Source organism: Mustela nigripes, chromosome 12 (assembly GCF_022355385.1).
Source record: "Mustela nigripes isolate SB6536 chromosome 12, MUSNIG.SB6536, whole genome shotgun sequence".
NCBI classification, from domain to species: domain Eukaryota; kingdom Metazoa; phylum Chordata; class Mammalia; order Carnivora; family Mustelidae; genus Mustela; species Mustela nigripes.
In genome coordinates, this window is record NC_081568.1 from 77,158,975 (window position 1) to 77,184,199 (window position 25,225).

At 43.2% G+C, this 25,225-nt stretch overlaps 1 protein-coding gene and 1 long non-coding RNA gene across 3 annotated transcripts in view; one reads left to right on the forward strand and one right to left on the reverse strand.

Annotated features, from left to right (window-relative positions):
• LOC132028581 (uncharacterized) overlaps positions 1-3,167 on the forward strand; it is a 41,107-nt gene extending 37,940 nt beyond the window's left edge. Inside the window, exons 2-3 of the long non-coding RNA XR_009407473.1 lie at positions 9-82; positions 3,078-3,167. This is a non-coding gene — a long non-coding RNA (uncharacterized LOC132028581). The remainder of the gene's footprint in view (positions 1-8; positions 83-3,077) is intronic.
• The window catches only part of PFDN1 (prefoldin subunit 1), a 69,034-nt gene continuing 46,940 nt past the window's right edge, over positions 3,132-25,225 (reverse strand). The window contains exons 4-5 of one of the 2 annotated variants that reach the window (XM_059417725.1): positions 15,387-15,532; positions 5,122-5,205 (exon numbers count right to left, since the gene is read on the reverse strand). In XM_059417725.1, coding sequence (XP_059273708.1) covers positions 15,422-15,532 — 111 coding nt within the window. In that variant the 3' untranslated portion in view covers positions 5,122-5,205; positions 15,387-15,421. Of the gene's footprint in view, positions 5,206-15,386; positions 15,533-25,225 lie in introns of both variants that reach the window. The other variant, XM_059417726.1, reaches the window with a different exon arrangement.

Here is a 25,225-nt window from a genome sequence, read left to right on the forward strand (position 1 = left end):
TCCGGCAGGAGCTGAGCCCCAAGCTGGCCACAGCGGGGCATTTGATCTCTAAGAAGGAGCTCCATCAGAGCCGCACCTGAAGGTAGGAACCTGCCTCCCCTCCTCGGCAGACTGCTGACCTACCTGGAAGGGCAGTGCCTCTCCCACCCCCACTGTTCTTCTAGCCCCCTCCCCACCCACCCCCCCTTTTAAAATCAACATGTAATGTATTATTTGCCCCAGGGGTACAGGTCTGTGATTCATCAGGCTTACACAATTCACAACACCTACCATAGCACATACCCCACCCCAATGTCCATAATCCAATCACCCCATCCCTACCCCCCAAACCCCCCCAGCAAACCTCAATTTGTTTCATGAGATTGAGTCTCTTATGGTTTATCTCCTTCCTGATCCCATCTACCTACTGGTAGGCAGTTTCATTTTTTGCCTCCTTATCCCCAGGACCCCCTGCCCTGCCTCTCAAATACCTCATTTTAGAGGGACCATATGATAATTGTTTTTCTCTGATTGACTTATCTTGATTAGCAGAATACCCTCTAGTTCCATCCATGTCATTGCAAATGGCAAGAGTTTACTACTTTTGATGGCTGCATAGTATTCTGTTGTGTATATATACCACATCATCTTTATCCATTCATCTGTAGATGGACATCTAGGTTCTTTCCATAGTTTGGTTATTGTGGACATTGGGGTGCACGTGCCCCTTTGGCTCACTACATTTGTATCTTTAGGGTAAATACCCAGTAGTGTGATTGCTGGGTAGCTCTATTTTCAACTTTTTGAGGAACCTCCATATTCTTTTCCAGAGTGGCTGCACCAGCCTGCATTCCCACCAACAGTGTAGGAGGGTTCCCCTTTCTCTGCATCCTCGCCAACACATGTCATTTCTTGACTTGTTAATTTTAGCCATTCTGACTGGTGTGAGATGGTAGCTTACCGTGGTTTTGATTTGTATTTCCCTGATGCCGAGTGATGTGGAGCACTTTTTCATGTGTCTGTTGGCCATCTGGATGTCTTCTTTGCAGAAATGTCTGTTCATGTCTTTTGTCCATTTCTTGATTGGATTATTTGTTCTTTGGGTATTGAGTTTGATGAGTTTTTATAGATTTTGGATACTAACCCTTTATCTGATACGTCATTTGCAAACATCTTCGCCCATTCTGTCAGCTGTCTTTTGGTTTTGTTGACTGTTTCCTTTGCTGGAGAACTACAGACCAATATTCCCCACCCCTTTTTAAAGTCTTTTATTTTGAAATAATTTTTAGATTCACAGAAGAGTTGCAGAGATACTAATTTCTCTATACTGTTCATCTTGCTTTCCCTATCTGCTCAGCAGTGAGCCTGCTTCCCCTTCTCTCTGCCTGCCTCTCTGCCTGCTTGTGATCTCTCTCTCTGAAAAAAAAAAAAGAATACAGTAAGGAATGATTCTTGGGTGTGTGCATTCTGTAGTATTCTTCCTCTCCCTGTCTGAAGCTGCCCGCTGCAGGATGAAGGGAGGCTGGGGGCTGGGGAAGGTCTTTTGGCAGAAAGCAGCTGAAAGCCCTTGGGTAGGGCTTTCCTGTTGAGGTGGCCCCAGGGCTTTGGACTGTGCGTGCCTTTAATGGGTGCGGTGAGCCCTGCCTGGTCAGAGAATGGTCCTAGAGCACTTTCAGTCCTGTGGTCTTCCCAATGCCTCTTTTATCCCAGTTGGCCCTGGGCAAGTCTGGCCTGCCAAAGGCCTGGGTTCAGACCCTAAGCCTGCCTCTGGCTGGTTATGTATGCTTGAACAAGAGACTTAATCTCTTGAAGCTTTACATTTCTTACCTGTGAAATGAGTATGATGGTAGTATCTATGTTCAAGTGCAGTGCGGCTGTTAGAGGACTAAATCAGGCAACTAACTTATCAGGCTTCAGAATAAATGTCTTCTCTTTCACTAGGATTCCCTGGGACTGGGTCTTGTCTCCCAGACCTTAGAACAATTTTGCTTGTGTTGCTGAGTGGCGCCAAATGAAAGCAGGCCGAGTTGAAAGCTGTGCCACAAGAAAAGGGAGGGGAGGTCTGTGGAGGGTGGCTGACACAGTGGGACAACTTGGAAAAGCTCACTACTAACCCAGAGTATTCTAGCTACTATACCAGGCTTCAGAGAGAGAAGTTGCCAAGAGAGGAGATATAAAAATAGATACACAAAAATAGAACTGAAAGAAGACTGCCATAGGACCAATTTAATTTGTAAGATTCATGTATTCATTAACTTTGAAAAACTTTAAAATCTTTACTGCTTATAAATGAGTTTAGCAGTGGTGGTGGCTTTCAGATTTTCTTAAAAGGGGCCACAGATCCTCTGAGACAGAGGTTGACCATCAGCCATTTTAAGTATGTGCTTACCGGAAGGAAGGCTGATGACGGCCACAAGTCAGCTGACTAGCAAAGGGATGTTGGGGTCCTTCTTGACCTGTGGATTTGTGTAGCACTCAAATTCCTTAATAGAGCACTTATCCCTGACAGGGCTTAGATTTCCACCTCCATTCTGAGAAAAAGTCAGGGCGCCAGGCTCTAGCCATCCCCCTCGCTTGACCAGTGACCTGCCGCGCGTGTGCGGAAATTAAGAGGTTGGGGACACTGTGATAGTGTGCATTGCTCAAGTTTGACAAACCAGAATTCTTGGTTATTCTCTCAGGGCCTGTAGTTCCTTTTTAGGCGGCTTTGGAGGGTTGGTGTGGGGGGTAAGCTGGCCTAACTGTATCTGAGGAAATACCAGTAAGGTACAGGGCATAGTGCTGCCTGGTTTCTAAAGCAAGCAGGGCTCACCAACTCTGGCAGGCAAGAAGTGTCCATCACTATCTCTTTGGCTGCCTTAGTGTAAGGCCATTTTGTTGGTTCCCTAGTTACCTGTCCCTATGGGGGTAAAAGTCCTTAGGAGGAGAGAAAGTAGCTGAGGAGCTAAGCCACCTTCTTCCAACACAGTGAAAGGCAGCACCCAGTCTGCCCAGTAGCTCTCACTGCTACAGCCCACCCGTGGTCTGGGAAGCACTGGCTCTGTAGGGCCTGGGCTTTGTCCAGTTCATTCTCATCCTCCCTCTCCTTCTCTCTCCAGTGTATGTGGTGGAAGACCAAAGACGGGATGACCTGGGCCCATCCACCTGCCTCACAGCCTGCTGGACTGCACTCTGTTGCTGCTGTCTCTGGGACATGCTCACCTGACCAGCCTGGCCTTCCTGTCCTGCCAGTTCTGCCACCACCTTCAACAGGTGTGCCTGCCCCATCTCTTCTGATTGCTGAAATAAATGAAAATGACTAGCTCTGCACAGACACTTCTACCTTCAACACAGTGGGATTCTAGATTAGCAGGGGTTGCACTGCTGTTTAATTCAGTGACTTTATCTTTTTAATGTTTAAAATCCATTTCTTATTGGCCTTTCACAAATGTGCTAAATGACTTATTTTTTTTTGGCCAAAGGCTTAGTTATAAAATATATATTTATAATTTTAAAATTATACATTCAAGGTAGTGACATGATGTAATACCACTGAATGATTTCTCTGCTAACACCCTGTATGTTTCAATAAATTTGTCTAAACCTCAACTGCCTGAATAATTCCAGAGAGAACAGAAGCCCTGGAGCCACTGTCCACTATGACGAGGAGGGGGTCTATTTATGCTTTTATTCCACTGCAGGTGGGTGCTATGAGGAAGGCAGGTTCCACAGGGCCCTCACCAGACTAGCATTTTCTCTCTCATCCCACTCAGAGACAGGCTCACCAAGCTACGCTGAGCTAGGCCTTCTTTTCTGCTGCCCTCCCCACCCCCAGCCTTCATCTACACACACAGGAGAGAGAAAGGCTGTCACAGTACAAGCCAGACAGCCCATCTCAGCTCTGGCCGCCGGGGGGCGCTGAGCCACCGTAACAGAGTCCGATTTCTCCCAGCCGGAGAGGCTGGCGGACAAGCTCTCTGCCTGCCCACTTTCACTCTGAAGTGCTGATGTGCTCAGCAGTTCCCTACCAGTTTTCTTTAAAACAAAACCTTATTTTATCCATCACCTGATTCTGTGGAGTAAATGGTCCCACAAGAGCTGATCTCAAGCTACCAACATAATGTCCTGAACGCAGAGTTGGGGAAAAAAAGCGCAGGAGTGCACCATTATGTAGTATTTCCATCCAGATACAATAGACTGTCAACATCAAAAACACAGATAATGGCCAGATTTAGTAATTAGGAAGGGATAAGTTCTGCTTATTTATTATTTTAAATATAATTTAATTGTATATTTACCTAACTTAATTTTTAATGACAGTTGTGTTTCACACCTGGCTTAAAACAAAATTCTAACACCTGTTTTAATAATTGGCTCTCACCAGCCAGTACAACAAGCCAGCTCCTGCACACCACTGCCCCTAAGCCTCTAGGAGCCTTAGGATTGCAGTGTCCACCTCTCTGACACTGGCCAAAGGGTTAGAGAGCCACAGAGGTGCTGCTGGTTTATTACTGCATTTTCTTCAGGAACATTTGTGAGGAAGTAAGAGGGAATCTTTAGGCACACTGCCACCAAAGTTACTTAAATTCAGCTATGCCCTGGTCTCCTTCCTTCCTAATCTGCGTGGAGGCTCAGAAGGTGAGGGATTTATTTACTCAAAAGAAAAGAAAGGGAAAAAAGAACAGGAAAGGCTCCAATAAAAAAGGAACAGAGCCAAAGCTCTGGAAGAAAACAGGACAGGAAGGAGCTGAGGTTGAAAGCTTCTGCTTCTCGGGTCCTTGGTTTTCATCCTTCAGCTTGAGAAAGGCAGACTTACTAGAGTGGCTGGGGGAACAGATGCCATTTATTGGTCTAAGCAGTGTAACGAGTAATAGGCTTGGACAGAGCTCCCCTGTCTGTCCTGGCTCCCATCTTCCCTCTCCTGGGAGTTGGTGATTCACCCCTAGGGGAGAACAGTGTTCTGGGTAGGGGTGGCAGACAGAGCCAGGATAAAAAATACAGAGCTGGGATCTGAAAGGGGATCAGGGTGAAGTAGAAAATATAGGGTTACCAGATCATCCAAATAAAAAGTCCGTCAGGGTAGAAGAGAGGCTGTTTCCCCACATGGGCCCCTCTGCCCTTGCCAGGAATGGGAGGGGGCAGGAAGCTTCGGCTAGAGATTTCCTACTGTGCCCTTCGTGCCATTAGCATCTCCCGGATGTTGTCTTCAGCTTCCTTCACACTCCGCTCTAGGTAGGATTTCTTCTGCTGCAGTATGAGAAAGAAATCAAGAGTTAGGAGGTATGGGCCGGTTTGGCAAATGTAGCATTTACAGTCAATGGTAATGGCTTCTCCTTAGTGTCCACCTCTCTGACACTGGCCAAAGGGTTAAACAGCCATGGAGGTGCTGCTGGTTTAGTGACTTCCAATAGTGTATTGTCTCTTGGGGGCCAGGTACACACACACCTGCCCAGAGTGCTCTTCTCATCCCACCCACAGGCCTAAGTGGGGAGGAAGAGGTTATTTGGTGCAGGAAGCAGAAGTTCTCTATGGAAGGCAGCTGTGCTCTTCCCCCAGGAGGAAGTGGACTCAAAACAGGCGTCTCGGTACATGAAGTTATACCAGACAGACAAAGGCCAGGAAATTCCAGGACAAAGCTCTGGCCTCCTAACAGACAGTCTCTCAAGGTTTTCCATGGCCTGGGCCAGGCGCCTGTAGCCGCCACTGCTGCAGAATGGACAGGGTACCAGAGGGTTCCGCTCTGTCCAGTGAGAGGACAGGCTGCATGAGTGCTAAGAAGTTGTAACATGTCTCACCGAGGCAGATGAGTCAGGCTGAAATCTGCTTTTCTAATGAAACCGCTGCCTGCCAGGAATCCAGGACAGTGACACACTGAGTAAAACAGACCTTTTGGAAGTTTACCTCCTACCCCATCTGGGTCCTAAATTAAAAATCTCAACTTAGACAAAGAACTTTAACTACTTTCAGGAGCCACATCTGGGCCAGGATTACAAAAGATTAGTCAAAGGAAATGATGTCTGTATTTGCCCTGTGGTCACCCCCAATATATGGTGGCTTCACCACTGGTCCCTGCCCTGAGAACAGAGTTGTGGCTGCATTCCCACTTAAGAGACATGAAATGAGGCTCCCTTTTTGAGGAATATTCAATAGTCCCCTTTCCAAGGGTCCATGTGGCTGGGCCACACTACAGCCAGGCAGCCACGCAAAGCCTAGAGCGCTAGGCAACCCAGCAGGAAGCAGTGCCCTTCTCACTCACCCCACCCTAGCAGCTGTGGATTCACTGTGACCACGAAAGTGCCCAGATGACCTGGGAGAACCAGGGCAATACTGGGCCAGAGAACAGGTGAGCAGTCTGGCCTGACAGGCTCTCCTTGGGAACTGATCCCCAATCAAACCACTGAGGCAGGAATACTGAAATGAAGGCCTCAAGGTCTCTGGTATTCTACAGATCCCTGTGGCTACCTTCTCAGAACTATTCTCTGCCCAGATTTTTTTTTTTCCTTCAAGATTTTATTTGACACAGAAAGAGTGAGAGAGAGAATATGAGCTGAGGGGAGATGGAAATGCAGACTCCCTGCTGAGCAGGGAGCCCGAGATTATGACCTGGGCTGAAGGCAGACTCTTTAACCCTCTGAGCCACCCAGGTGCTCCCAGATATTTATTAAATGATACATTTAGAGATGTTTTCCTGTTGGCACCAATGCTGTGCCATCTTTATCAGTTCTTGTGTGAACTTCTGATTCCTGTTAGTTGTCCCCTAACTTCAAATTTCCTGATACCTCTTTACTCATCTCCCATCTGTCCAACTTGCACACAATTCCAGTCCAACCTGTAAACAACAGGAGCCCCATAAAAACTCACAGTGGCTGCAAATGTATACTGTTGCTAAGGAATTTATTACATTGCTACACCTGATACAGGCCTATCATTGTGCTATCAGAATGGTAATTTAAACTTCCTTTGATAAACAACCCCGAGACTTTACATGTGGTAACTTAAAGAGGGAAATACTAGTAACTCCTGACACACCACTGAAGAATGTCCATATACTGGGTGTTGCACAGGAGGGGAGCAGCAGCTAAACAAGTGGCATGTACTGTCTGAGCACCTTCCCAGCCCCCTGGGAATGGGAGGAAAAGGCCAGTGGGGCAAGCAGGGCTGGGCTCCCACAGGGTCAGTGGGTGCTCAGGACCAGGTCCTTTGCATTCCATCTCTGCCAACTTACTGCCCCAGATGTCAAAACTGCAAACTTGGAGCATCAGCTGGAGCTTTTCTACCTACTGCACATGCCTCTGGACAGTCAAATTCGGGTTATAATTCTTACTTTAAAATTCATCATTCTGTGTCTCTTCTATCTTCCAGTTTCAGTTTTATGGGTTTGTTTGTTTTTTTACATGATTTTTTCACTGCATAACCTAGAGTCTTCAAGTTTGAAAAAATAATGCAAAATAAACCTATCTTTAAATCTTTAATTACCTAATGTAAATTTATTGCACATTCAAATTTTCATTTCATCGTAACAGCTGGGTCATCCCTAGCACAGAGGGACCTGTTTTCTAACTTTTTCAGTTGTTCCTGCCTTCATCCTCAAACATACCTAAGTCAAAAAGATCTTCATAATCAAACCTGAATCAATATTCGTGATGTGCGTTGAACTGTCTCACAAAAAGATATTGTCCTAACCCCCTCCTACCTGTGAATGTGGCCTTATTTGGAAATAGGGTCTTTGCAGAGGTAACCAAGTTAAAATGAGGTCATGCTGAGTTAGGAAGGGCCTTAAATCTAATGATTAGTGTCCTCATAAGGCCACATGAAGACAAAAGGGACACAGAGACAGAATGCCAACCCTAGATGGGAGGAAGAAAGGGAACGATGCATCTATAGGCAAATGAACACCAAGAATGGTCTGCAACCATCAGAAGCCAGGAAGAGGAAACTGAAGGATTTTTTGCCCCAGAGGCTTCAGAGGTAGCGTGGCCCCATAACATCTTGATTTTGGACTTCTAGCTTCTACAACTTGTGAGAAGATAATTTTCTGTTGTTTAAAACCAACCGGTTTGTAGTAATTTGTTTGCAAGCCTAGGAAATGAGGGATGTCCCGTCCCAGAGACAGAATCTACCCCAAATTTCTTCTGTAGCCACAGCTTCTGACCACATTGAATCATAGAGGTCTGGCTAAGGATCCCTATTAAGTTAGTACACTGAGACCTGTACTTCTCCCAAGAAAATTGTGCTAGAAGTGATCCAAATACAAAGAAGATTGTCAAAATGTAGAAAATTAAGGAACTGATGATTAAATCAAAATTTTTTCTTCTATTTCCACACTTTCTTCCTAAAACTACCAGTCAAATCAGAAATTCTGTAGACCCGTCTTCCCCATTTCTGTAAATGACAACTCCATTCTTAGAAATGCTCAAAACCTTTGGTGTCATCTTTGAATCTTTCTTCTTTCACATCTGACATCCAATCAACCAACAAATCCTATGAGCACTACTTCAAAGGGTATCCAGAATCTGACCTTAATGTATAGCCTCCTAAGTGGTCTCCTATCTTCTTCCCTTTGATGTCCATTAGTTTCTTCTCCAGGCAGTGCTCAGAGTTCTCTGTGAACACTTAAAACCCTCCAGTGGCTTCCAGTTTCAAAATAAAAGGCAAAAAGTCTTTTTGCAAAGCCATGTTTAGTCTCGTTCTCAGTGGACTCTGACCTCAACTCCCTCTCAACCACTCAGCTCTGGCCACACTGGCCTGCACCTCCAACTCTGCGCTGCTCCTCCCCCACCCTCTACCCCCCAACCCAGCGGCCAAGCTCCTGCGTGGGTTCTGCCCTTTGGCTCTGTTAGGAACTCTCTCCCTCACATATCCACGGTACTAGCTCCCTGACTTCCTTCAGACCTTTCTCAAATGCCACCTCACTGGGAAAGGCCTTTAATACCCAGCAGCTCTGTGTTCCCTCTTCTCCCCACAATGTGCCTGCACCGCATCTGCCAGCACTGAGAGCAGCAACATCGGGCCTTCTTCCCTTACAAGAAAGAAAAGTCCTCAAGGGCAAGACTTTGTTCTGTTTGCTGATACCCCAGTGTCTAGAAAAATAGCTGGTACAGGAGAGGAACTCAATACCAGTTCAATAAAGTGCCTTTGTGATGGGAAATGACTTACTGCTATACTTGTATCCACACTGCTTTTTAGTTCCCCTCACAACATGAGTGAATGAGGAACACCAACAGAGCACCCAAAGACAGAAAATGACCATCTCCTTCAAGATGATTTGCAGTTTGGGGCAATGCCTCCTAACCTCTGCTCCAGGTAGACATGGGTCTAAAACTGAACCCTTACTGATGTGATGTCCCTCGGAAAATCAGAGGCTTGCTTCCACAAACAGAACAGGTCCTAAGGGTCAAGCCCTTTATTAGATCAACTTGTAAAACTGTAAAACAAACTATCCCAATTTCCCACGTCCTGGAGTGGGAAATCCTTGAGAAAATGCTCAGAGCTTGGCCAGGACTGCTGTGAGCTACAAGGGGATTATGACTGCTGTGTAAACTCCAGGAGGATTGTCAAACCGACACCTTCCAGCAGGAGTCCCGCGAACACATGTGCTGGCCTCACTGCAGCATTTTTCTGTCTTGCTGAATAATGTCGCTCAGAAGCTTTCCCCTAGGAAATTCTCCAGTGAAATCAAACCACAGAGCTCTGGGTGCAGCGACATTCCTGCGGGCCTTGTTCTGGAGTGAAATGCTGAGATTTCCTGTGAGGCTCAGCACGGCCAGGGAAAGGGCATTGCTGCAGTTATTGCTCATCAGCCTGATGTTCTCTCTGGGAGGCAGGCTGAGGGGCCAGTGTTCCCTTTATGACCTCCCATGAAGGAAAGAGGCTCAAGTCTCTAGAACTTTTCTGACATGACATAATCTCTCAAACAAACCGCTGAGGTAATTTGTCTTGTGTTGCTATCTGTATAGACTTTTTTCCTTAGGGCCTTTCTTTTCCTCTTTCTCTCTCTCTCTCTCGCATATTTTTCCTGTTTGCCGTTTCTTAGAGTATAGAAAGTTTTCCTCTCTCATCCTCTATTTCCCCACTAGTAAAATGAGGATTTGGACAATACCAGTATCCTCACTCCCCATTATTATTCTTTAGACACAGAGCTTTTTCTTGTCTGTGAACTCTTGTTCACAAATAGAAAGAAATGAACTCTTGTCTCAAATACAAAACAAGTAAAACAGGTAAAATAGAGCTGAGGGAAGGGATGGGAAGACACAGTGGATAAAAAGAATTTCTGGCTTGTCCCATGCCTCCAATCCAGGCTACCAGGGTAGCAGAAATGGGCATCTTGATTCCTTTCTGCCCTTGAATGTTCTGTGAGATCTGTGCTCAGAGACCCTCTGCTAAGTCCCATGTTTCAGATCCCAACTTTGACCTATGCTGGCCACACACTTCTCCCTTATGTTGAATCCATGGCTGTTAACTTCTGCAGACCACTGCCAACTTCAAGCTCTACTATTAATCAGAATATGTGAAGCAAAGGCCACCTTCTCACTGTGGCTGCCTTGGCTCCCAAATTAAAAACCCAGAGCTTCAGTGATTCTCATGCTCTCTCACTTTGTAGAACTCAAAAATGGCCAGAGGATGCCAGATGCCCACACTAAGGAAGTTTAGCAAGAGGCCAAGAATTCACCGAAGGCTGAGAAGGCATGTCTTAGCAGGCCGGGATAAAATGTGGTGAAGGCACAAAGAAAAAGGAGGAAGAGAAAGTAAGAAAGGGATCGAGGGGTCACAGTCAGAGAACTGAGGAAGGGAAATGAGACCAAGATGGCCGCACTGCAGCAAGCAGCAGCAGTGCAGAGCTCTGAAAGTGCAAGTAGAAGGGTGAGGCACTCACCAGGGGCAGGAAAGACAGACCACGCCTGACTGGGAACCGAAAGCTAAGAGACTGATCCACAGACACAAGGCTACTTGGGAACTCATCAGGGGGCATCCACTTCACCATTAAGGATACAACTAGGTGGGAGGGCACCTGGGTGGCTCAGATGGTTAAGCATCTGCCTTTAGTTCAGGTCGTGGTCCCAGGGTTCTGGGATCAAGCCCAAAGTGAGGCTCCCAGCTCAGCAGGGAGCCTACTTCTCCCTCTCCCTTGACGGCTCCCCCTGCTTATGCTCTCTCACTCTCTGTCAAATAAATAAAAATCTTTAAAAAAAAAAAAAAGATACAACTAGGCAATAAAGGAATTTGTGAACTATAACACAAGGTTGGGAGATAAATTCAAAGAATGAGAAAGCAGTTTTAGGCATGGAACAGGAGAATCTAAAAGAGATCTAAGGAGTTACTGTCTCTGCAACTTTAAGAAACTGCTTTCAAAAATTCCTCTGCTAAAAGATGTGGTTTTGGTTTCACTGGACACTGACCTTATTTTTCTCCTAGGTGTTCTCTTACCTGCAAACAGACTCTGACACTACTACCAAGTGGGATCAGACTCCCAAATCCCACCTGTGACTGCATCCTCAGTCTGCCCAAGAAAAATCTCTACACGATTTGACATCTTGTGGCAGAAATACACTGGGGGAGGGGGTGGGGAGAGAAGGAATCCTATTTCCTCCACTTAGTCCCCCTAGGGTTTGGGTGATCAATACCAGTGTCACCCTCCCTAAAGCATGAGCTCCATTTAAATCCCAGATAAAGCCCAGCCCATCAGACAATCCAGGAAAGGAAGTAGAAAACTCCAGGTAAGCGCAGAGCCAGCAGAAGGGACAGGTTCCAAGGCACATGGCGTTGAGTAGGCTACATCCAAAGCATCATTACATTTTGGGCCACCAGGCTTAAAAAGGTTGAGACCAGCCAGTAAATCGTTTCAAGTGATAAGCAGCTGAAGTGGGTAGAAATATGTGGCTCAGAAAATATTACGAGAAGGAACTTGACCACTGCCTTAAATATCTAAAGCAATGGCTCTTAAAACGAGGCTCCTGGAATTTTTTTCAGTATCAGCAACTCCTGCGAACTTGTGAGAAAAGCATAATCTCAGGCCTCAACTCAGACCCACTGAATCAGAAATTCTAGGGATGGGGCCTAGCAATCTGTGTTTTCACAGCCCTCCAAGTGATTCTGAGGCACACTTTTTGAGAACCACTATTCAAAATGAGAATTGGCAAACTGGATGTTTTTCTATAAAGAGCCAGTCAATATCTTAGGCTTTGTGGGGATGTCTCTGTCACAACTACTCAACCTTGCCATCACAGCATAAAAGCTGCTGCAGACAATGTGTAAACTAAGTAGAAAACTCCAGGTAAGTGCAGAGCCAGCAGAAGGGACAGGTTCCAAGGCACATGGCGTTGAGTAGGCTACATCCAAAGCATCATTACATTTTGGGCCACCAGGCTTAAAAAGGTTGAGACCAGCCAGTAAATCGTTTCAAGTGATAAGGTGTGGTGTAAATGAATGGGGATAACTATGTCAACACGAAAACAAGCAGCAAGGTGGGTCTGGCCAGCAGGATACATAGTCTGTTAACCTCTGTTCTTAAAAAAAGAAAAGTCTTAAAAGCACCAATTCCAGCAGGCAGAGATTTCAGAGATTTATAACTTGCAATGAAAGCTACTTAATAAAAGCCCAAATTTCCACCCATCCTTCTTCCATTTGTTCATTCAGCCCAGTGCCAAACCATTTTCTCTCTTTCCCTCCAAAACTCTGGTCCTTGAAGTTTGTGGCCTCATGCCTTAGCAGTTCTCCCCCTCCTGCTGCCACAATCTACAATATCCCGAGTCCTGTCCCTCATTCACTGATGGCTCACTGTCTTCTCTCCACCACAGCTGTACTGCTCAAGGTGACTCCAACAAGAATGTAGATGATCCTTTCAATATCACGATATTCCCTCCCCTCACCATTTTTATTTCACCCCACCTCAGCCACCCACCCATACCTCAGTCACACCCGAGGCACCATGTCAACACCACCAAATGCGCCACCTCTGAAATCTCAGGTTCACCACCACTGCATATTTTTCAGGTTGCTTTACCTGATAACTCTCAACTCTAGCACTTCTTCAACCTCATCTCGATGAAAAAGTTTCATTTTTTTTTTAAGATTTTGTTATTTATTTATTTATTTATTTGAGATAAAATGAGAGCTAGAGCGAGAAAGAGAGCACAGACAGGGCGGGGGAGGAGAGAAAGAGAGAGAGACAAGCAGACCTCCACTGAGAAGGGAGGCCAACACGGGTCTTGATCCCAGGACACCAGGACCATGACCTGGGCCGAAGGCAGATGCTTAGCTGACTGAGCCACCAGGTGCCCCTTAATGACACGTTGTTCATTATACATTATGCTTGCTTCCATGGCCTTTCCCCTCCTACCCATCCTACCTGGCTGGGCTCCCAAAGTCCATCCTTTATGTATTAATCCCTTACAAATATCCTTTTCTTCTTTGCCCTATTCTCCCTCTGTTGCACTTGCCTGGCAAAAATGCCAACCCAAGTTAAACCCAACTACCTGCCTACTCCATGCTTTGTACCTAAATGTTGTTAGAGAAGAACACTTAAATGTATGGAATGGTTTCACTTTAAATTCAGGACCATAAATCTCAAACAGGCACTCAACATTGCCCTAGTATTCTATTAAACTTCTTTAATAAGTTCATTTGTGTGTTCTCCAAAATAACTATTTCATATTTTATCTGGTCTCAAATCTCCTATACTCTCTCCTCAGGTCACTGAGAAAATACAAGCAATCTCATGAGAACTGCCTCTTCTACCCACTACCAAATCCACTACCTGACCCACACCTATGCAGATACTCTTCTCTCTCTAGTGTTAAAATGGATGGTATTCCCGCTTCTGTCAAAACACAGCCCTTCCACTTAGGCACTGATTCCATCTCCACTCATCCCCTCAAAACTTTCACTGTTGCAGTCAGCCTTTGTCTTTTTTTCTAATTTTCAATTTCTCTTTCTCTATAAAATCTTTCTTGTTGAGGCAAATCATTTAAAAATCCCTTCTTTTGTGGGGCGCCTAGGTGGCTCAGTGGGTTAAAGCCTCTGCCTTCAGCTCAGGTCATGATCCCAGGGTTCTGGGATCGAGCCCCGCATCGGGCTCTCTGCTCAGTGGGGAGCCTCCTTCCTCCTCTCTCTCTGCCTGCCTCTCTGCCTAGTTGTGATCTTGATCTGTCAAATAAATAAATAAAATCTTTAAAAAAAAAAACAAAAAACTTTCATGTCCTCACATTCCCTGCAGGTACTCTCCCCTTCTCTCCTTCCCTTCTTAGCATGATTTCTTAAACCAATTGTTTTTAGCAGCTCCCTCTCCACTCCTTACTTCCCATTTGCTCCCCAGATGTCTCCAATCTCCAATTACTATTTTGCTTATTTTTTTAAAAGATTTTATTTATTTATTTGAGAGACAGCACACGAGAGAGAGAGAGAGAGAGAGAGAGAGCGAGCGAGAGCGCACAAAGGTGGGGGTTTGGGAAGGGCAGGGGTAGAGTAGAGGGAGAAGCAGGCTCCCTACCTGGAGCCAGACAAGGGGCTCGATCCTAGGACTCCAGGATCATGAACTGAGCCAAAGGCAGACACTTATAGAGAGCAGAGGAATCTGTTACAATCTTCTTATACCTCTATGACTCTTTTGGCCAAATACTGTCTCTACAAGTCTTCCAAATGAGCAAATAAAGTTTTACTATGTGTCTTTGGTTTATTCTAGTCTTGTAAGAGCTAGAGAATCCAATCAATATTGTGTACTGTGGAGTTTGGCCCGCAGGCATGATAAAGAGCTAGGTGGAAAAGGGTGTGCCTTCTCGAAGAGGAAGTAAGGCAACACCTCACATTCTTGGATGTGGAGGTGCGCCTGACTCAACTGTGAGCACAGGACTAGGAGGGAGGTACATGAGGCAAGCACCTGAAGTCACTTCAATACTATCTTGCTCCAAGCAAATCAAGAATTTCAATTTTCTTACAACTCAATTAACAAAAGATGAAGAATACGATTAAAAGATGGGAAAATGATTTGAATAGACATTTCTCCAAAAAAGATATGTGAATGTCCAATAAGCACACGAAAAGATGTTCAACAATTTTAGTCCTTAGCGAAATGCAAATAAAAACCACCACGAGGGTTGCCTGGGTGGCTGGATTGGTTGAGTGTCCAACTCTTGGTTTCGGTTCAGGTCATGATCCTGGCTCTTGAGATCATCCCCTCATGAGCTCGGCACACAGGACGAGTGCCAGAGTCTGCCAGAAATTCATTCCCCGGCCCCCTTTCCCTCTACTCCACCTCACTCCACCCTCGCTTGCACATGAGTTCTCTCCCAAATAAATACCCTCCCCATTTTTTTTTTTTTAAAGCACAATGAGATACTACTTTCTACCCACCAGGATGACTATATATTATCAAAACCAGAAAATAAGTGTTGGCAAAGATGTGGAGACATTAGAACTCCCATATACTGGGGCACCTGGGTAGCTCAGTTGTTAAGCATCTGCCCACGGCTCAGGTCATGATCCCGGGGTCCTGGGATGGAGCCCCACATCCCTGCTTGGCAGGAAGCCTGCTTCTCCCTCTTCCACTCCCTCTGCTTGTGTTCCCTCTCCAGCTGTCTCTCTGTCAAACAAATAAATAAAAATCTTTAAAAAAAAAAAAAAAAGAACTCATATATTGTTGGTGGGAATGTAAAATGATGCTGCTGCTGTGGAAAAGTTTGGCAGTAACTTAAGAAGTTAAAAGATAAAACTGCCACATGACCCAGCAATTCCACTCCTGTGTATATACAAGAGAAATCAAAACAGGTGTCCAAACAAACACTTTTGTATTTGAACTGTATGTTCATAACAGCATTATTCATAATAGCCCAAAACTGCAAACAACCCAAATGCCCATCAACTGAGAAAATGTGATCTACCATTCAAGGGAATACTGTTCAGCCATAAAAAGGAATGGAGTTCTGATGCATGCTACAACATGGATGAACCTTGAGAAGATGGAGCTAAATCAGAGAAGCCAGATACTAAAATCCACATGCTGTATTATCCATTTATATGAACATCAGAACAGACAAAACTATACAGACAACAAATTAAAGACTGCCTGGTGCTGGGAGAGAGAGGAAATGGCCAGTGACTACTTAATGCATAAGGGTTTCTTTTTTGGCGGGGGGGGGGGGGGGGATAAAAGTGTTCTAGAATCAGACAATGGAGATGGCTGCACAACACTACGAATTTTATGTTACATAAACTTCACCTCAATTACAAATAAAAAAGAATTCTTAATCTTCTCAAAATGCTGTACCACAAGGAGAAAAGAGAGAACATGAAAGCCCTGTGTTTAAAAACAGGCGTGGTGGGGTGCCTGGGTAGCTCAGTGGGTTAAAGCCTCTGCCTTCGGCTCAGGTCCCAGGGTCCTGGGATCGAGCCCCGCATAAGGCTCTCTGCTCGTCAGGGAGCCTGCTTTCCCCTTCTCTCTCTGTCTGCCTCTCTGCCTACTTGTGATCTCTGTCAAATAAATAACATAACATAACATAAACATAACATAACATAACATAAAATAAAATAAAATCAGGCATGGTGGGGCACCTGGGTGGCGCAGGCAGTTAAGCATCAACTTTTGGTTTCAGCTCAGGTCGTGAGATCCAGTCCCATATCAAGCCCTGTGTTGGGCTCTGCACTCAGCACAGAGTCTGCCTGAGATTCTTTCTCCCTCTCCCTCTGCCCCTCCTGCTCATTCCCTCTCTCTCTCTAAAATAACTAAATTTGGGGTGCCTGGGTGGCTCAGTGGGTTAAAGCCTCTGCCTTCAGCTCAGGTCATGATCCCAGGGTCCTTGGATTGAGCTCTGCTTAGCAGGGAGCCTGCTTCCCTCCCTCTCTCTCTGCCTGCCTCTCTAATTGTGATCTCTGTCTGTCAAATAAGTAAATAAAATCTTTAAAAATAAAATAAAATAACTAAACTTAAAAACAGGCATGGCCAGGCAAGCTCCAAATGAATTATTTTCACAGCAAATCAGTCTTTGCTCCACTCAAAAACTCAGAAAATTACACACAAACTGACCAATGTAAAATAAAGTGGCGTATTAATTTCTGAAAACTAACTTAAATGTTATCAGTGTAAGCACTACACATATAGATTAATGAGTTAATTAGGTACTCTGAGAGAGCCAATGAACAAACAAGGGTAAGGAAATTTCTATGTGATCACACTACTACTTTCCAATCGAGGAACATATTTATACAACTAAAAAAATAGAGATACGGCAACCGGAAACCCGTAAAAGGAACGGGAGACAGTGAAAACAAGAGCTCAAAGCCACCACAAGCACAGATTCATGACTCATGGGCACCTCCTCTGCTGATTTGTCTAGGTCAGCAGAGGGCAGAACTGGAGAACTACAAATACACGCCAGTATCAAAGAGTTATTTATAAAGCTTTTCCAAAAGACTGGCTTTCTTTTCATTAAGAAAGACAAAAGAGGAATTACTACTGTTCTCAAACTCCAAGCTAAACCTCTAGGTCAGGCAAGCAAACTGGGCTCTTTGCTCACATTGCTCACCGTGTTCTGAAGGGCACCAGCAGGTCAGCTCCCATCACCCAGTGACACTTCTCCATCCGGGGTGATGCAGAAGCTCATACCATGATGAAATGACTCTACAGACCAGACGTCACAGCTGCCACTTGTCCCAACTCTACACACACCCAAGTTACCATGGAACTCGTACAAACAGAATAGAGTTTAATATGCTATTAGATCTGATCTAAGTAGCTGACATAACACCAATTAAACTTATAATGACACTGGAATAGTAAAAGAGCACTTGGCACACTTCTCTTTGCAAACATGATTCAAGGGGTGGTATTCACTTTGCCCTTTCTTCAATTTCCAGATGCTAGGTCACTTAGAAACCACTTAAAATATTTTAACTCAAAGAAACGGTGTTAAGCGGGTTTACGATTTCCTTAGAAAGGGACCATTAACTTTTTAGAAGGCCCAGCTACTAGGAATATCCAACTGTAGTACAGGAACCCCCATTTCTTTCAGAGTAAAGGTGAGTATCGTGTTTGGAATCTAGAAACCTGGGTTCCCACTCAGGTTTCCCTGACCGATTCTGGTTCTGGCTCTACAAAGGATACTTGATTTCCATTTTTAAAACACAGGCAGACGGGTTGCCTGGGTGGCCCAGTCGTTAGATGTCTGCCTTTAGCTCAGGTCATGGTCCCAGGGTCCTGACATCGGGCTCCATGTTGAGCTCCTTGCTCAGCAGGGGGCCTCCTTCACCCTCTCCCACTCCCCCCAGTTTATGTTGCCTCTCTCGCGGTCATGTAAATGAATAAAAGCTTTAAAATTTTTTTTTTAATTTTTAAAAATGGGCAGATGCCATGAAATTTATGAGATGGTTTCACCACAGAATCCATGGCTGTTAGGAAATAAGAGCAGCAAACATCACTAATCTACTGGAACTTGCATCCTTGAGCCCATCAACTAGCCCTGCCAATGGCTATATTTATGCTACACATGGAAGAAATCATTGGGCTCTTTTGACATACGCACATGGTATAAACTGAAGGTATAAATAATAGGTCCTTTGCATAATATGCAGAAAGTTTTATGTTCTTATGGAATACCCTAGAGCAGTTTAGATGAGTGAACTACACATATTAGTGTGGGTAAAGCTCAAAAAAAAAAAGTTACTGAAAGATACAAACAATATGATGTCACTTATTAAATATAAGATGCCACAAAACATGGAATGGAAAGATAACACACCAAAAACCTGATAGTAGTTGCTTCTGGTGATTGGGAATAAAACTGAGGTGGGCTTGAAAGGGAAGTTACAAAGGAGATTTCAATTTCATTAGTACTGTTTTTTTATAAGATAATGAAAAAGTAAATATTACAAAATGCTAACATTTGTTAATTCTGATTAGTGAGTAAACAGGTGTTTGTTAAGTTAGCCTTGTGTATTTGTGTAACTTCAATTTTTTTTCAAAATTAAAAAAAAACCTTTATCTTATAAACATTTGGTGGCAATGATCTTAATCATTAAGTAGCTCCTAAGCATCCATCACATGCAAACAACAAATCTTTATTATTTACAGGCACAATTCAAGTGATTTACATGTATTATGTTAAAAGGTAGGTATCTGGTAGGGGGGAGCATCTGGCTGGCTCTGTTTGTAGAACATGAGACTCTTGATCTCAGGGTCATGAGTTCAAGCCCCACAATTGGTACAGAAGTTACAAAAATTTAAAAAAAAAAAAAAAAAAAAAAGGTAGTATTCTTTAAGGGAGAAATGCTTATCCTCCTCACTTCCAGTATTCATCAGCTATAGCCCTGACCTCAATCTACTCTCAGGAAGACTAGTGGTTTTTCTGATTGGTGTGTTTGGGGAAAAAACAATATTGCTTAGCTCCTGGTTTGCTAGGATATGCCTGCTTGCAAAAGGTACACATTTTCTTCATCTGACAGTGTCAGTGTGCCTCTGCAGAAAGAGACATGTGCTTGTCCTACACTTGGAGAAATGTGCTGGGTAAATTAGGCTCATCAGTATACCTAATTCTCGATCAGTTTCAGAAACCACGGTTATGGCTGCACAGTGAAGCCACATTCTTCAAGCCACCTTTAACTAATAAAGGGAAAATATATAAAAATTTTTATCTCAATCTGCCTTTCAGTTGGTTCCATACTTAGGCAGATAATAAAGAGATTATTTATTGTCCTTCTACATCAACACTATTGTTACCATTTTATAGAAGAGCAGATTTAGGCTTATAGACACTAAGTAATTTACCCAATGTGTAGTAAATAGCAGGGCTGGAGTTCTAATTCATATTCATTATTTCAGAGTTCATATTCTTTTTTTACTTTTTTTTAAAGATTTCATTTATTCATTTGACAGACGGAGATCACAGAGAAGCGGGCAGAGAGAGAGTGGAAGAAGCAGGCTCCCCGCCGAGCAGAAAGCCCGATGCGGGGCTCGATCCCAGGACCCTGGGATCACGACCCGAGCCGAAGGCAGAGGCTTTAACCCACTGAGCCACCCAGGCGCCCCCATCAGAGTTCATATTCTTAATTATTATGCCAAGGCATTACGCTACCATATCCGGGCATAGAAAAGCAATACCTACTACTCACTAAAAATCTTCAAGATGAACTAAAAAAATAAAGGTTAAAGCTTTTCTTACATACTTTTCTACATACTGAAAGAGGGTAGGAAAGTGCACATATTTAAGTGTGAGCATATGTGACAGCATGTACAGGGAAAGTACGATTTATTATAAAATCTCCTTAGGAAACTTTTAACCTCCAAAACTAGTTCAAAACTAGTAGGCATGTTTGCTTTCAGCCATGTAGGTACCCACCTCCCTCAACTATGACTCAGGATACCACAGATGCATAGCAGGGCTGCTTATCTCCCGTGTTCTAAATGAACTGTGTTCAACCACTCCCTTAAGTACAGTCCCACGGACAGAGGGCTCAGTTCTGAGCCTCACCTTATGTCAGCCTCTACCTTCGGCAACCCCTCCCCGAGGGAACAAACCTGTTTCCCTCAGCAGATCAGGCTTGCCTAGCTCCAGGGTCAGTACTAGCATTTGCAACTCAAGTCTAATTGAGTTGACAGCTCCAGCAGCCACCACAAAACCAAGGGCATAAACAGCCTCCTCACCAAGGAGGGAGTAGCCCCTTAGCACAGACTTGCCCATACAGACATTCACTTAGGTCTCTGGATTCACACTACACACTGTCCACACCTCTGGCAAGAGCTCTATACATCCAGCTGCATGACTCTCATTCATTATTCTCTAGCTACCTTTTTCTCCTTAGTGGACCCAATCCAGTTCTATTAACTTTAAATGACACCTATAAACTGACAATTTATACATAATTCTCAATTGTATTTCACTAGCCTGGAGGGCCAGATTCATGTATCCAACTGTCTATTCAATATCTTCACTTGGGTATCACAAACCAAACTTTCAATTTGCTTTTAAAATTACTTTTGAAACTTGAAGATCAACTAGGAGAAACTGACCAATGAATTACCAACAGCACATGTGTTCCCATAAACATGTGGAATCTCTGTGGAGTCCAGTATACATGGAATAGCACTGGCACTGGGAATAATTACTTGCGCAAAACAAGTAGTACTTCTACAAAGGGAGTGGAAACGATGCGGATTTCATTCATTTTAGCCTCAACTCTTTTCTCCCAGATCTCTCTAGCTTCATTTCTCACCCCAACCTCCTTTACCACTCCACTTCCAGACATCTATCACCACTATTTCTTTGATCTGAAATGTTCTCTCCTCTGCCCTGGCCCTAAGCAAGCAAAATTCTGACTGTCAAGGTCCAGATGAAATGACCCCTCTCCCATGAACCCCTTCCAGATCTCTCCAAGAGGAGAATGAATGATACACATGGGAGGAAGGAGGGGCCAAATTTTTGGCCTTTCTTTCATCCCTACACCCAACTGTCTTTGGCTATACCTTCAAATATTTCCAGAGTCTGACCACCTCCACTGGCTTGGATAACAGTCTCCTAACAGATCTCCATGCTTACACCCTTGTCCCCTATAATCCATTACCCTTTTAAAAGAATATTTATTTCTTTATTGGGGGGGGGCAGGCAAAGGGAGAGAGAGAATCTCAATCAGACTCCCCACTGAGAACAGAGCCTGACATAGGTCTCAATTCCAGGACCATGAGATCATGACCTGAGCCAAAATCAAGAGATGGACATTTAACTGACTGAGCTACCCAGCCACCCCTAATCTAATTTATAATACAGTACCCAGTCTGGTCTCGTTAAAAAATGAAATCAGATCATCTAGTTCATCTGTTCAAAACCATTCCCAAATTCCCAATTCTAGAGCATAATCCAAAATCCTTAATATGGCCTGCAAGCCCTGTAAAATTTAATCTACTCCCAGACCCTTCCCTGATTTCTTCACCTAGTATTCTCTACCTCACTCAGCTCTAGCTGAACTGGCTCCTTGCTGTTCTTCCAAGAGAGTCTGAATTACACTCTCTGGATCCAGTTTCAAACTAAACCATAAAATACCGATTGCCATAAACTTTTAAACTTCAGGTTTTCATATTTGAAACTGGATCCAGAGAGTGTAATTCAGACACTGCTGGAAGAACCGCAAGGAGGCCAGTTCAGCTAGAGTGTAATTACACTGGTCAATTACACTCTCACCTTCAGGTTTTCATATTTGCTAGCCCCTCTGCTTGGAGTCCTCTTCTCCCGGATGTACATGCAGCTTGTTCCAAGTACTGCTCAAATACCACCTTATAAGAAAAACCTCCCCTGTTAACACTATATAAAACAGTTTATACATTCCCATCATTCTCTCTCTCCTTACTCCAAGTTATTTTTCTTTTTAGCATTTGTAAATTATATTATTATCTCTTGCCCCCTCCCATTCACCAGAATATAAGCTCCATGCCCATAAGGGCCTTTGCTAATTCTGCCTACATCGCATATACCACTGCTTGGCATATAGCAAATACAACAGACTATATGTTCCTTAATGTATAAAAGAAAGAACAAAAAGCCTCCACAGACATATCCCAAAGTACTGTGTGTAATTCAGACACTCAGCAAACATTTAATAATTCCTTTTTTAAAATATGCGTATATGTCTTCTGGTCTATCTAACAACGTTACTGGCCAAAGTCTTATGTTATAAATCTAGGAATTGTTTAGTCCTCCCAAAGGAATCAGTTTTAAGTGAAAAAGTTCAGCCTCTGCTATTAAAAGTATCTAAGTTTAAAAGTTTATGGCAATCGGTATTTTATAGTTTAGTTTGAAACTGGATCCAGTTTAAGGCTTCAACTATACAATCAGAAGCTCATTCTTTCTCTTTTATTTTTCTTTACCATTTACCTAGTGAAAAGAGACAGAGAGTATGCATTAAAGAAGCCTCTGAATTTGAACTCCAAAGAAAGCCCAGGTTCTAAACAAAAAGTGAAGTTTTTCTTTATAAATTTCTGGAGCTGATTAAACTCAACCACAAATTTTATCTGTTTTGAACCACTTTAAAATATTTAAAGCACTGCCAGATATGTCATTCTACATGAATCACAAGACTTTATCATATATACAGATCCCAGATAATCCTGAAGACTGTGTTCTAAATTATATATTTGAGAACCTTTAGTTCAGTTAAAATCATGATTTCATTAAGTTAGAGAGTAGGGCAGGTTGGTGACTTAAGAAATGTCCAAAAGTTAAGCATTCCCAAAGCCTGCAGTATCCAAGTGCTCAGATCCCAAAGCTTTAGGTAAACACCTAAAGCTCAACATTAATAGAGGCTTCCCCAAGACATTTCCCCCCAAATAATAAAACCAATCCATTTCTTTCTTTGGTGCTTAAAAAAGTGGTCAGGTTCAAACCACCTTCCCCAACTCCCCCCAAAACAAAAAAAAAAATATATATATATATACAAAGGAAGGGATTTGGGATACAACTTCAGATACAGAGATCAGTAAGCAACCTAGGAATATACAAATCAATAATCCCTCAGGTGGGTCCACATAAACTGCAGAATACCACAATATAACTGAAACTTTGGTCCACCACTGGCAAATACATAGCAAGGGACAGGAAAGGCATATAAATCATTCCTTTGTGAATTCCTTTGCTTTACAAACAAGTACTAGATTGCTATGTCTACTTTATAGAAAGTTATTTCTATTATTAGAAAAAACTGAAAGCAAAGAGAGGTCAAGAGCCAAATACAAGTAGAACTTCATGCTGGCGCTGTGGGTTAAAATTGCACAGGTATACCGGGCTCAACCATGAGGTAATTTCATCAAACAACCTGACTCTCTGAACAATGAGTTAGGGAAAAGGACTGAACAGAAAGATTTCTTTATTCTCACACTCATTCTCCCATCTGTAAACACCGTTCTCTCCTTCTCACTCTCTCTCACACACTAACTGTGCATTTCCACTGCCAAAAGCCACATTAAAAGGCTAGGAAAAGACCGCAATCACCTGGTTAACCTCTAGCATAACTATTGACTGGAGCATGCTCTGAGTCCCCCAGCACTGGCTGTACTCTGCAAGTGGATGTGGGTGCGTAAGCCCACCGGGGCTTAGGAAAAAGGAGAGTTCAAACAATGTTCTTGTCAGCACTTTAAACAAAAAATCCATTCAGTGGGAATGGCACCATGTTCCTTTTGCCCTTTCTCCCTAGGAACTAAATTAAACAGATTACAGACAGCGGCAAGATCTGGCCTTAGAACAGCCTCCCCCTTATTTATTATTTTTAGCAATTTAGTCCGACAACGCCTGACAACTAAACATGCCTAGAATAGCTAAAGGGAGGGGGGACTATCAGATACTACCAGCAAAAAAACACTAGTCATCACTTCCTCCAACCCTAAGAAAGAATCATTTTCCATGTCTTCATAGCATCATGCAGAGTTTGAGCTTTTAGAGTCTCACATAAAAACAGAGTCCATATAAAACATCAGTGGAAACCGATAATGCTTCCTGATCTGGAGGATTGTTCCACCCTCACATGTGTTTTCTTAAAAACAAAAGCAGAATAAAATGAACTAAGTTGTTTTACACAAAAGTTAGGAGTAAAATGCATCTGTGTCCATTCTGGAAGAATTCCATCACAAGATAATTATGTACCCAAAAGAAGGGCTTCATGAATAGTGATGGAATTCAAATATTTTTATTATGCTGGTGACAGGTGAAAGAATTGAAATAAGCTTAAGTGAGGAAGGAGAAACTCCTCTAATTAATCAAAATTAGGAAGAAAGCACCGCCCACAGACACTCTATTTATAAACGAAATAATGTACTAAAAATTCTCAGAAAAAATGAAAAAACAAAAGGGATAACGTAGTAGAACTATCTGCTTCAGCAGATTAAAATTCATAAAAATACTTTTTTTATTGTTTAGTAAGGTAAAATGTCTATGTATGTTCAGGAATTTTATGATTTATGAACAATTTCTGAACATTTTTTGCCACTATTCCAAGTATGATGTATTATAAGACAGTATAAAATAAAGCTCTACAAACGAATAAAATGATGTCTTTCTGGGTCTGTTATTTTAACTTACATATGTGGGATTAATAATACAGCTCCATGCAAAAGTATCTCTAAAACAGGTAATGCCCAATATATACCTTAAACTATCACAAGCAATTACTGTAATTTAAGCAACTACTACAAAGATATCAAAAGAAATGTTACCTTTTACTACATTTTAAATCACAAAGCTGTGAGCAGAAAACTACTTTTATTTTACCTTCAAAGAAAAGGATTCCAATTAACTTTTTAAAT